Source organism: Panthera tigris, chromosome F2 (genome assembly GCF_018350195.1).
Source record: "Panthera tigris isolate Pti1 chromosome F2, P.tigris_Pti1_mat1.1, whole genome shotgun sequence".
Classification (NCBI taxonomy): domain Eukaryota; kingdom Metazoa; phylum Chordata; class Mammalia; order Carnivora; family Felidae; genus Panthera; species Panthera tigris.
The window spans coordinates 16,481,136-16,493,149 of record NC_056676.1 but is presented as its reverse complement, the minus strand read 5'-3'; the positions used below and the strand labels follow the sequence as shown (position 1 = coordinate 16,493,149).

The 12,014-nt window shown below is 37.0% G+C and overlaps 1 protein-coding gene across 4 annotated transcripts in view; it reads left to right on the top strand.

Moving 5' to 3' along the window:
* The window catches only part of PDE7A (phosphodiesterase 7A), a 122,626-nt gene that overhangs the window by 55,544 nt on the left and 55,068 nt on the right, over positions 1-12,014 (top strand). For all 4 annotated transcript variants that reach the window (XR_006212801.1, XM_042972709.1, XM_042972710.1 and 1 more), the window contains exons 2-3: positions 7,115-7,175; positions 10,693-10,776. Coding sequence is in view for 3 of the 4 variants with exons in the window: in XM_042972709.1 (XP_042828643.1) it covers positions 7,115-7,175; positions 10,693-10,776 (145 nt within the window). In the remaining variant the exon portion in view is untranslated. The remainder of the gene's footprint in view (positions 1-7,114; positions 7,176-10,692; positions 10,777-12,014) is intronic.

Here is a 12,014-nt window from a genome sequence, read left to right as displayed (position 1 = left end):
CTTGTGTTTTGTAAGTTAAGAATTAATTTTGTTGCACTGACAGCTGTTTACTCATTGTTTTTAAAGGATTAGTTTACCAAGTTATTGAATGAAGGTCAAGTTAGTACTAATAACACGTTAATTGAGTTGTGGATGTTTTCAAAGACTTTTTACTTTTTTTCTAACCAGCAAAAAATTAAGTTTTTAAACAAAAAGAATGTTAACATTTTAAGTTTGTGTTATTTTTTGAAAAATATAATGTTTGCATAGTCCAGAAGAATGGGAAGGATACTAATTATTCAGTAGATCGATGCAGATAGACAAACACCAGCATGTTTCTCTAGCGCGTGTAAGATGAATATGCCCTTAAAAAGCTCATTTTACTACATCAGAGAAAACTGCTTTTAAAACTTTGACTGGACTTGCATCTTTTGTAGTCTGGTGCTGTTGTTTGGTAATGTTACCAAAAAACGTATTTAGTGCTACTGTTGATTGAGCCCTTTGACCAGTGGTTTACAAATCCACAAAACGGAGCCAACAAAACCTACCTTGTGAAGGTCTTGTATGGATTGACATTTTGTATGAAAGCACCTGTAACAGTTCCTCACCCACAGTAGGAGTCCAGCAAGTGTTAGTTAATGTATTATTACTTTTTCCATGTAAGGGAAATAAACATACTTTTGCACAGTAGATCATGTTAGTGGAAAACTTAAACAGGATAAAAACAGATAAAAATATCTTTGCTCGGTTTTTTAAAAGGTCTGTCTTTAAAAATTATGTATTAACTAATATTGGAACAATTTTTACACCTTTTGACATTCACGTCATAAGTCAGATCTTTGGTGGAAGAGAGATTCATCCTGATTTAAGATGAGCAAGTGTCTAACCGGACACTCAGAAGTCCTGTTGGCATGGCAGTGGATACTTTGGAACCTTAAAATTTAACTTGTTTATGCTGTGGCTGTCAGTTTCTGATTAGCTCAGCCTCGCCCATGTTTTGACCTATACTGGTTTGCTTTACAAGCTGTTCCCAGGATGGCTAAATTAGAAAAGTCACGAGTAGAAGCTTCTCAGTTATTTCCATTCACTGGTGAGGTGAGGTGGAAATGTGGATGATAGCTCAGAGTGTTTTATGACTGTCAGTGACACAGGATTTGGATTAACTTTGTTTTATTATTTTTATTAAAAATAGAATTTTACTAGCAGATGACTTTAAAATGGTAATCTTTAAAAAATATGTGTTACGTCTGTGCTGCAGTGTTGGTGTATAAAGCACTCATAACTATGGTTTAAAATAACTAATTCTAACATGCAAATCAAATTTTTATTGTTCTTCATGATTTACAGTATATTTTTCAAAAATGTGTTACTTTAGATTATTCTACCTCAATTGCTTAGTGAGAGAATTTAATAATATTTTTAATAATAATATTTTTAATCTTGGTCTGTGAGGAGATAAATGAATGAATTATCCCTGAGGATATATTTGTTGATGGGTTCAGATAGATATATTTTAAGGTCCATTCTTTAAAATTGTCTTATTTGAATTTATTTTATAAGAGTTATGTGTGGTTTAATGTAGCATTTAAACTATTTTTGGATAAAACTTAAATTAGTAATGAATAGAATAATTTGAATAATTTGTACTTCACCAAGTAATTTAACATATTTAAAATTCTATTCTTTTGCCAGGTTTTTATGATTAATATAGACCTTATCACTCTTATTTCTAAATTAATGCCTTTATAAATAAGTCTAAAGGGATTACCTTAAAAGAAATTTAGTATGCAATAGATATAATTTAGATTCTGTTAACTAACTAGTTTTTGACTTACATTATTTTAACAGAGAACTGATATTAGTCTTTCTCAGTCCTTATAATGAGATTTTACATTCCTAATTAGTGGCTGTTTTAGTAAATAGTCATCCTATATTAAAGAAGATAGTAAGGCCAGTCACTTTCCTAAAGAGGGCTGTTAGAGATAACAAGTTACAATTCGTTTTAACAACCTGTTTATCCAAGTTGTTATTGGACACTAGCAGGTTAATAGGTGATGGCCATGACAAGCATTCCATAGTGATATCTATAGTTTCATTAATATGTCCTGGCTGATAGAAATATTTATTTCCACATGTGTGCTCTCTAGTCTACTAGGTTTTCCTCTAATATGGTGGTATTAAGGGGAGGCCTGTAATCTAATAAGCTAAATGTCTTAGGGGAGGATCGACAGCAAGTATGAGAGGTGCCTTTTCATACCAAGTGATTACAGTGGCTGTTTGCTCCAGAATAAATAGTTTACCCTGAAACTGTTTTAATTTACACTGCAGTAGGCTTCCTTCGGATAGTACTCTGTTGGTAGAGGACACTTTAAGCATGATGCTGCTATGAGTGTATTCTGTATGATTTAGTCCCTTGGGATTTTAGATCAAGCTTTTTTTCTTTATAGCTTTCTTTGTAGTAGATTTTTATTTTACTTTTTACTTTTAATTTTATTTTGTGAATATATAATAACTGCACATGTTACAGAATTCAACAGGGGAGTCTAGGTGTCTCAGTCAGTTAAGCATCCAATTCTTGGTTTTAGCTCAGGTCATGATCTCACAGTTTTGTGGGTTCTAGCCTTACGTTGGGCTCCGTACTGTCAGCGCAGAGCCTGCTTGGGTTTCTCTGTCTCCCTCTCTGCCCTTCCCCCACTCAGCTGTCTCTGTCTCTCTCTCAAAAAAGAGAAAGAATTCAACAGATAAACATTGAAAAGTCCTCCTATCTCTGTCCCTCAGGCTCCCTGGAGATAATCAGTGTTAGAAATTAGAGATTTATCTTTGTTTGAAGCTTTTTTTGTTTTTGTAAGGATACCTGAAATTGTGTTAAGAGTTTAATTGACATTTTTCTCTTACATGATAAGCATTATAAGGAGATGATAATAATGATTTGGGGAATTATTTTGCAAACTAAATCCAAGTAAGGGCTATAGATAAAAGTAAATTTCTTTATAGTGATAGTGGTAAAAAGATTATTTTTCCTTGAGATTTCTAGGCATGTGTTCAGGAGTTGTAAATCTCATGCCAGAATTTTGTGAGGGAAGAAGATCATTAATCTGATTTGTAGAAATATCTCATTGCTTTAATGTTTATTACTTTGGTTAATGAAGTCAAGCATCTTGTGTTTATGGGCTTATTATTTCTTTTCCTGTGAATAATATGTTTATGTCCGACCTGTTTTCCACACTATTATTCATCACTTTCTAGTTGATTTGTAAGGCACTTTTTTGTTCCTTCCATTTTTGGATATAGTAGGAGGAAATTTGCCCTTTGTCATGTCTATTGAACTCATTTTGATCCATCTTTCATGACTTCTAGACATGTCTTGTAGATAAGTTAGAAAGGTCTTTCCAATAGGTGGTTTGATCAGTTTTTTTTTCTAGATTTTGAAATCTGTCTTTATATCAATTCTGGTATTCATGAGTTTATTCATCAACTTAATAAATTCACTAATTTATTTAGAATCTACTAAAAGCTACTGTTTTAGGGGTCAGGGGTACCATGGAAAATCAGACACAGTTGCTGCTCTTGTGGAGCTTCCATTTTAGAACGAGCAAACAAAGATAGCCATATACCAGCTAAGTGTCATACAGAGCAGGAAAGTAGGGCTATGGGAGAAGGTGGCTTTCAGGTGACTTTTGATTTGGTAGTCTTGGAATGCCTCTCTGGAGAGATGACATTTCATCTAGAACCTGAGAGATAAGAAGAGAACAGTGATGCAGTGATTCTGGACGAGAGAACAAGTATAAAGGCTGCATCTGTCTGTGGTGCAGTTGAGGAACAGCAAGGAATCCAGTGTGGCTGGGTCGTGGTGGTGAGGGTAGGTCAGAGGACACAAGGACCGAGAGGTAGGCAGAACACGGAGGCCTTTAGAAATCGGAGCTTGTGGCACAAAAACAGACACATAGACCAATGGAGTAGAATAGAAACCCCAGAACTAGACCCACAAACGTATGGCCAACTGATCTTTGACAAAGCAGGAAAGAACATCCAATGGAAAAAAGACAGTCTGTTTAACAAATGGTGCTGGGAGAACTGGACAGCAACATGCAGAAGATTGAAACTAGACCACTTTCTCACACCATTCACAAAAATAAATTCAAAATGGATAAAGGACCTGAATGTGAGACAGGAAACCATCAAAACCCTAGAGGAGAAAGCAGGAAAAGACCTCTCTGACCTCAGCCTCAGCAATTTCTTACTTGACACATCCCCAAAGGCAAGGGAATTAAAAGCAAAAATGAACTACTGGGACCTTATGAAGATAAAAAGCTTCTGCACAGCAAAGGAAACAACCAACAAAACTAAAAGGCAACCAACGAAATGGGAAAAGATATTTGCAAATGACATATCGGACAAAGGGCTAGTATACAAAATCTATAAAGAGCTCACCAAACTCCACACCCGAAAAACAAATAACCCAGTGAAGAAATGGGCAGAAAACATGAATAGACACTTCTCTAAAGAAGACATCCAGATGGCCAACAGGCACATGAAAAGATGCTCAACGTCGCTCCTCATCAAGGAAATACAAATCAAAACCTCATGCCAGTCAGATCCACACTCAGATATCACCTCACGCCAGTCAGAGTGGCCGACATGAACAAATCAGGAGACTATAGATGCTGGGGAGGATGTGGAGAAATGGGAACCCTCTTGCACTGTTGGTGGGAATGCAAATTGGTGCAGCCACTCTGGAAAGCAGTGTGGAGGTTCCTCAAAAAATTAAAAATAGACCTACCCTATGACCCAGCAGTTGCACTGCTAGGAATTTACCCAAGGGATACAGGAGTACTGATGCATAGGGGCACTTGTACCCCAATGTTTATAGCAGCACTCTCAACAATAGCTAAATTATGGAAAGAGCCTAAATGTCCATCAACTGATGAATGGATAAAGAAATTGTGGTTTATATACACAATGGAGTACTACGTGGCAATGAGAAAGAATGAAATATGGCCTTTGTAGCAACATGGATGAAACTGGAGAGTGTGATGCTAAGTGAAATAAGCCATGCAGAGAAAGACAGATACCATATGTTTTCACTCTTATGTGGATCCTGAGAAACTTAACAGAAACCCATGGGGGAGGGGAAGGGAAGAAAAAAAAAAAAGAGGTTAGAGTGGGAGAGAGCCAAAGCATAAGAGACTCTTGAAAACTGAGAACAAACTGAGGGTTGATGGGGGGTGGGAGGGAGGGGAGGGTGGGTGATGGGTATTGAGGAGGGCACCTTTTGGGATGAGCACTGGATGTTGTATGGAAACCAATTTGACAATAAACTTCACATATTGAAAAAAAAAAAAAAAAGAAATCAGAGCTTGGTGCTGGACTTTATTCCAAGTGTGTGGAGAACCATTGGAGGATTTTGAGCAGGTGCTGAGTTGTTTGCTATTGCTTCTGTGTGAAGAGTGGACTGGAGGCCAAGAGATGTATCAGAAAAACTAGTCAGCAGCCCACTGCAAGAGTCCAGGTGTAGAGGTGTTCTCACCTGAGATGGAAGGAAGAAGTAGGGATAGAGAAAGGGAGATGAGAGTGAAGGTAGTGTTGGCAGAACTCGCTGAGTGTATTTCAGCTCTTAAAATTTATTTTGTATTAATATATATATTTTAAATTTGTAATATTTGTTTTTTTTTTAATTTTTAAAAATGTTTATTTGTTCCTGAGAGAGACAGAGCATGAGCAGAGGAGGGGCAGAGAGAGAGGGAGACACAGAATCCGAAGCAGGCTCCAGGCTCTGAGCCCTCAGCACAGAGCCTGACGTGGGGCTCGAACTCACAAGCTGTGAGATCACAACCTGAACCAAAGTTGGACACTTAACCAACTGAGCCACCGAAGCACCCCCTGTTATTTTTTATAATAGTTTTATTGAAGTACAATTCACATATACCATACAATTCACCCATTTGAAGTATACAATTCAGTAATTTTCAGTGTATTCACAGAGTTGTGCAGTCATTAGCACAGATAATTTGAGAACATTTTCATTACCGTAGATAGAAACACAGTACCCATTAGCATTCACTCTCCATTTTTCCCCAGCTCTCCCAACTCTAGACAGCCACTAGGCTACTTTCTGCCTCTATGGATTTGCTTGTTTGGGACATTTCATATCAATAGTACCATACACTGTATGGTCCTTTGTGACTGGCTCTTCACTGTTCTCAAGGTTCATCTATGTTGTAGCATGTATCAGTACTTCATACCTTTTATATGTCTGAATAATACTTCGTTGGTCTAGATATGCCACATTTTATTAATCCATTCATTAGTTGCTGGATATCCAGGTTGTTTTTAGTTTGGGGCCATTATGAATAATGTTGCAAGATACATTGCCATATCTGTTTACTTTTTTAAATATATTTAAAAATTTTTTGTTTATTGTTTTAAAGATTCAGTGTTTTCTCAAATCTCTTTGAGTAAACTAATTACATTTTAAAAATTCTCAGGGCATCTGGTGGCTCAGTCATTTGAGTGTCTGACTCTTGATTTCAGCTCAGGTCATGATCTCCCAGTTTGTGAGATCAAGCCCCGTGTCAAACTCTGTGCTGACAGCACGGAGCCTGCTTAGGATTCTCTTTCCTTCTCACTCTTCCCCTCCCCCCACCAAAATAAATCAAGAAATATTTAAAAAATAAGAAAATAAAAAATTCTCTTACTTCTTGCTAGCCTCTGGGCCGTTAAGTTGGTTTTTCATTTTGTTTCGTTTATTTCTAGCTGATGGGTTTTTTTCAAATGATGATTCTTGTTTGCTTATTCATATGTGTTTAAATTAAGGGCATAGTAAATAGTTGGACCATATCTCTTCTTCAGTTCTGTCTACCTCTGCAAAATGTCTCTCACCAAGTGGGCTTATCTGACTCTGCCATTAACTTTCTACCTGGTGCGTGTTCCTTACTCTGTATTCACTTGTATGGTATTGCTTAATCATATTACAGTTGTCTTCCTCACAACTAGAGATTTTGAGAGCAGATGCCATATCTAATTTCACTTTGTATATTCAACTTCTTTTGCACAGTGCTTTACAAATAATAATGTCTGTTGAATTTCGTATAACATTACTTGTCATGCATTAAAAATGTATGTTTTTTTTTCCTAGAGGCGTGGAGCGATTTCCTATGACAGTTCTGATCAGACTGCATTGTACATTCGTATGCTAGGTAAGCATTATTTATTTTGTACCAATATCAGTTAATTTTGTTATCATCCAGTGTTATTTGAGATTGAGATAGCTTTCATTTGGTTACTTTTCATTACTATTTGCCAATAGAAATAATCTATTATTTTGAAGTTTAAAAGTCTCAAAACCAATATTGAATGTGATATAAATGAAGAGGCATTTTAGAGTAATTGAAAAATCTCTGGCTTAATAACTGGGACTCTATCTTTAGTACAAAATTTTAAATTGAATTCTAGGGGCGCGTGGGTGGCTTAGTCAGCTAAGCTTCTGACTCTTGATTTCAACTCAGGCCATGACCTCACAGTTGAAGAATTTGAGCCCTGTGTGGGGCTCTGTGCTGAGAGCACGGAGCCTGCTTGGGATTCTCTGTCTCCCTCTCTCTCTCTGCCTCTCCCCCACATGCACGCTCTCTTACCCCCCCCCACCCCCTCCCTCTCTCTCTCAAAATAAACATTGAAAAAAATTTTGAATTCTGAGCATTCTTCATAAAAAGTGTTTCAGATTTGTAGAGTTGCTAAATGCTAAAGAGATGTCCATGGACAAAAAGGAGGCCATGAAATACCTGATCACATAGTACTGTCACTGCATGAATTTTGTTGTCACGTGGCTGGCAAGGAAGACCATTTGTCTTTGTCCAGTGTCTGTTCCTAAATTTTTAATATATTCCTCAAGTCCGTAAGGTAAAATGAATTTAGATTATATGTGTATAATTTTCTTTCTCTCTCCCTCTCTTTGCCAGATTTCTCTCCTCATCCACACACTCGTCAATCCCTTCTACTTTAATTCATACTATTAAAAACATACTATTAAGATTCCAGGGACACCTGGGTGGCGCAGTTGGTTAAGCGTCCGACTCTTGATCTCGGCTCAGGTCACGATCTCACAGTTTGTGAGTTCAAGCCCTGCATCAGCCTCTGCACTGATGTTGCAGAGCCTGCCTGACATTCTGTCTCTCCTCTCTGACCCTCCCCCGCTTGTGCTCGTGTGCTCTCTCTCTCTCAAAATAAATAACAAACTTAAGATTCTAGTAGGCAGGTTTACTTTGCTTTTCTTAAAGGAGTCTTCCGTGACTCCTTTCCTCATGCTCAGAATTCCTCCCTCGACTTCTAAGATATTGAGCCATTCATGTTCTTCACCTTTTTCTGGTTTGTTTGTTTGCTTGCCTTTTTCACGAATCCTTTTTCTTCCTCTTAAGCCTAAGTGTTCTCCAGTGCCCCATTTTTGCTCTTCTTCCTTTTTTCCCCTCCTTAATTTACCTTGGATGTCTGCCTCAGCTCCATTCTGCTCTGGTACATATTTTTTTCCTCACGACTGTGTGACTTTTTCCTCCTTACAGTCTCCATCTCTCTCAGCAAACATGTTTAGGATTCTGCTCTCCTGAAAACAGACCTTTAGACTCATTTTTTTTTAAACTCTGTAGAACATTTCCACATGAGTGTAATATGTCTATTAAACAAAACATTTGTGTTGCCCAAGTCTGTTCATTTTTCAGTCTTTTGCCATCTCAGAACATGTAACTCCATTCTTCTGGTTGTCACATCAGAAACCTTCAGGTCCTTTTTGTCTCTTATTTCTTACCTACTCCATGTCTACTTTATCAGCAAATCCTCTTTGCTAATACCTTCAAAACATATCCAGAATTTCACCAGCCACTGCTGTTACCATCCCGATCTAAGCCATAGTTATTTTTTTTATTGTTAATTATAGTTGCATTGTTGTACATTAAACCTCCAGAACTTATCATGCACATCCCTTTGAATGACATCTCTCCATGCCCACCCCCCACCAAGCCATAGTTATTGCCTTGTTTCTTACGTTTGCTCCTTAGCCAGTCTCCCTGCCTCTTCCTCTGTGCCTCTTGTCAGTTATAGTCTATGTGGTCAAAGTGAACATTTTGAGACATAAGTTAAATCAGTCTCACTCCTCCCTTCAAAATCTTCTGATGGTTTTCTGTCTTAGATAGCCAGAGGTATTATGATGGTCCACAAAGGTCCTGCGTGATCCAGCCCTGCTACCTCTCTGACCTCACTTGACACTCACCTCACTCTAGTCATGCTGGCCTCTTTGCTTGACCTTGAACATACCCCTTCTCAGGATATTTTATTTGTTCTTCCTTGTGCCTGGAAACTTCTTCTTCTGGATAGCCACATGGCTCACTGCCTCACTTCCTTCAGGCTTCTCTGCTCAGATACCTCCTTTCCAATGAGGTTTTCTTTGACCACACTAGTAAGTCAGTCCTCCCCTACTTCTCCTTCCATATTCCTTTTTCTTGCTTTAGTTTTCTCCAGGTTAGTTATTGCCATCTTCCATAGAATGAAATTATTACTTGTTATGTTATTTGTCTCCATGAAAGCATACATTTCATGGAGACAGGGACTTTATGTGTTTTGGTCACTGGTATATTTGCAGTGCCTGACCTATAGTGGATGCTCAGTAAGAGCTTAGTTTGTTGCAGGGTGAAGGAATCCCCACGTGAGGAAGATGATTAATCATTGTGGGGTGAACTCAGATGACATGAGCCTTGTTGGAAATGATGGCCTTATTTAGAGAAACAACAAGTGAGCAGGAAGTCCCTCTAGGCAAGCAGAATTCAAGGGACTGAAGACCTAAAGGTTGTGCAGTTGGAGGCTGTGGAAGTATAGTGGGGAAAGTGCTGCCTTTGGAGCCCACAGAGCAAAGTTTAAATCCTGACTCACCCTTTACACTAGCTTTGTGGCATGAGCAGGCAACCTCTCACAGTCTCAGTATCTTCATCTGTAAAATGAGGACTAAGATTCCTACCTCTCAGAGTTGCTTAGAGAATTAAAATAATGCCTATAAGGAGCAGAGTGTCTGGTACACAGTTGCATTGGTTATTTTGCTCTATGGAGAAGTAGATCCGAAAGTCCTATAGACACATGTAGAAACAATTCTGGGCTTATAAAGGTTGAAGTTTAAGTTAAGACCCAACTAAAGGCCTTGGGTATATCCATAGTCAATGAGAAAAGAGAAAAGTTATATCAAATTAAACATTTATTGCAAAGTCTTTAACACTTTACTTTTCTGTACGTTTATAAAATTGTAAGGTACTTGAGAATAGGTAATATATTTTCTTTCATGTCTCTTATAGTCTATAGGATGGTGCTAGACACTTAATATTTTTCTTTCTGGATTTTTAAAGTTTTGTGCTGAGGATTTTTTAAACTCCTTGTGAATAATAAGATATCAGGTTGGATTGTTATATACTTGTCATGTTTTCAAATGCTAACTTTAAAATTTAGATTGTAATTATTATTATTGTAAGGGAAGATGAAAAAAAACCTCATCTAGCCTTACAACTCAATATTGAAAATTTGTAAACCCCTTCACATAAATCCACTCTCAACTACTTATTCCATATATATCACTAATGGGTCATTACTTGTGAGTATGATACCACATAAACCTTTGCTGCATATGGGAGCTTCTTCCCAGATGGCAGCCTTCTAAGCTTATGTTTTATTCTCGATTTTGTCCAGGAGATGTACGTGTAAGGAGTCGAGCAGGATTTGAATCAGAAAGAAGAGGTTCTCATCCATATATTGATTTTCGTATTTTTCATGGTGAGTGTTGGCATATATGGTATTTCTCTTAGGCTTTCAGTAAACTTCACATTTTCATAAAATTATATACTTTTTCAAAAGAAAAAGAATACAAAAAAACAGTATGTTTTGAATGTCTTAAAAACACTGGGTCATGATAAATGACACTTTATTTCTAGCTAATGTTAGTAAATGCTTAGAGACAATTAGAATTGGAAAGTATAAAATACGAAAGCTGATATAGTTTTTCTTCTTTCCAATTTAAATGTGAAATACTTTGGTACATTTTTTTTCTTTCATATAAGATATATATGTAATCTTTTAAGTTGTTTTATTCCAAATGTTTTGTCTTCACTACCCTAGATAAAATGTTTTTGTGCAAATGACATTTTGTAAGGTATTTTCATAGCTAACAACGTGTATACTGATTTATTTGAAAATACATCTCCAGGCTTAAAGGTTTTTGGTAGAATGCATATTTTGAAAACAAGTGTTGTGTGGGTCAGGCCCATAATGGAGAAAATGGAAAAAACAGAACTTCTAAAACCGTTAAACATTAAACACGTCTGGTTTTGGAGGAGTTCCATTTTTGGTAATATTGGATAAATTATTTGGATTAACACTCCAGTTTTAAAAATTAGAAAAACTGGACAAAGTGTGGAAGACATGTATTTGAGTGTATTGGAATGCTGGGAAGGCAGAAATGAACCTGGCATTCAGGCTACTTTTCCTCTGAGTAGCATCTACTGGTTCTGGGAAAGGTGGATGAGAAGCTGAGCAGAGCTTCTGATGGACACTTAAGGCTAGAAAAACAAAAACAGGTGTTAATACTCCACCAAGGTTGGAGCATCAGTCCTGGTAAACCCTTTATGCCATTGGAACCCCAAAGTGCTATCCCTTAGAAATAAATCTGGCTTTGAAATAGCTCAATCTGTGATTAGATTAAGGTAATCTGTGATTTGAGTACCACTAGCCACCTACTTGAAGTAAATGTTAATCTTTGGAGGAAGGTAACATTACCCTAAATCTCAAGTTAACTCTAAATTTTTCATAAAACACTGAATTAAAAATAAAAAGGCAAAAGGAGGTAAGACAGTGTGACCAAAAATGAAGAGGAAATGATAGAAACATCCACAGGAGATTCTAATAATGGAATTCTTTCACATGAGCTTCAAAATGACTATTATATTGATGGGAGAAAAAAAAAAGGAATGAGAATTTCAGTAGAGGACTGAAAATTGTGAAAAAAAGAATCAAAT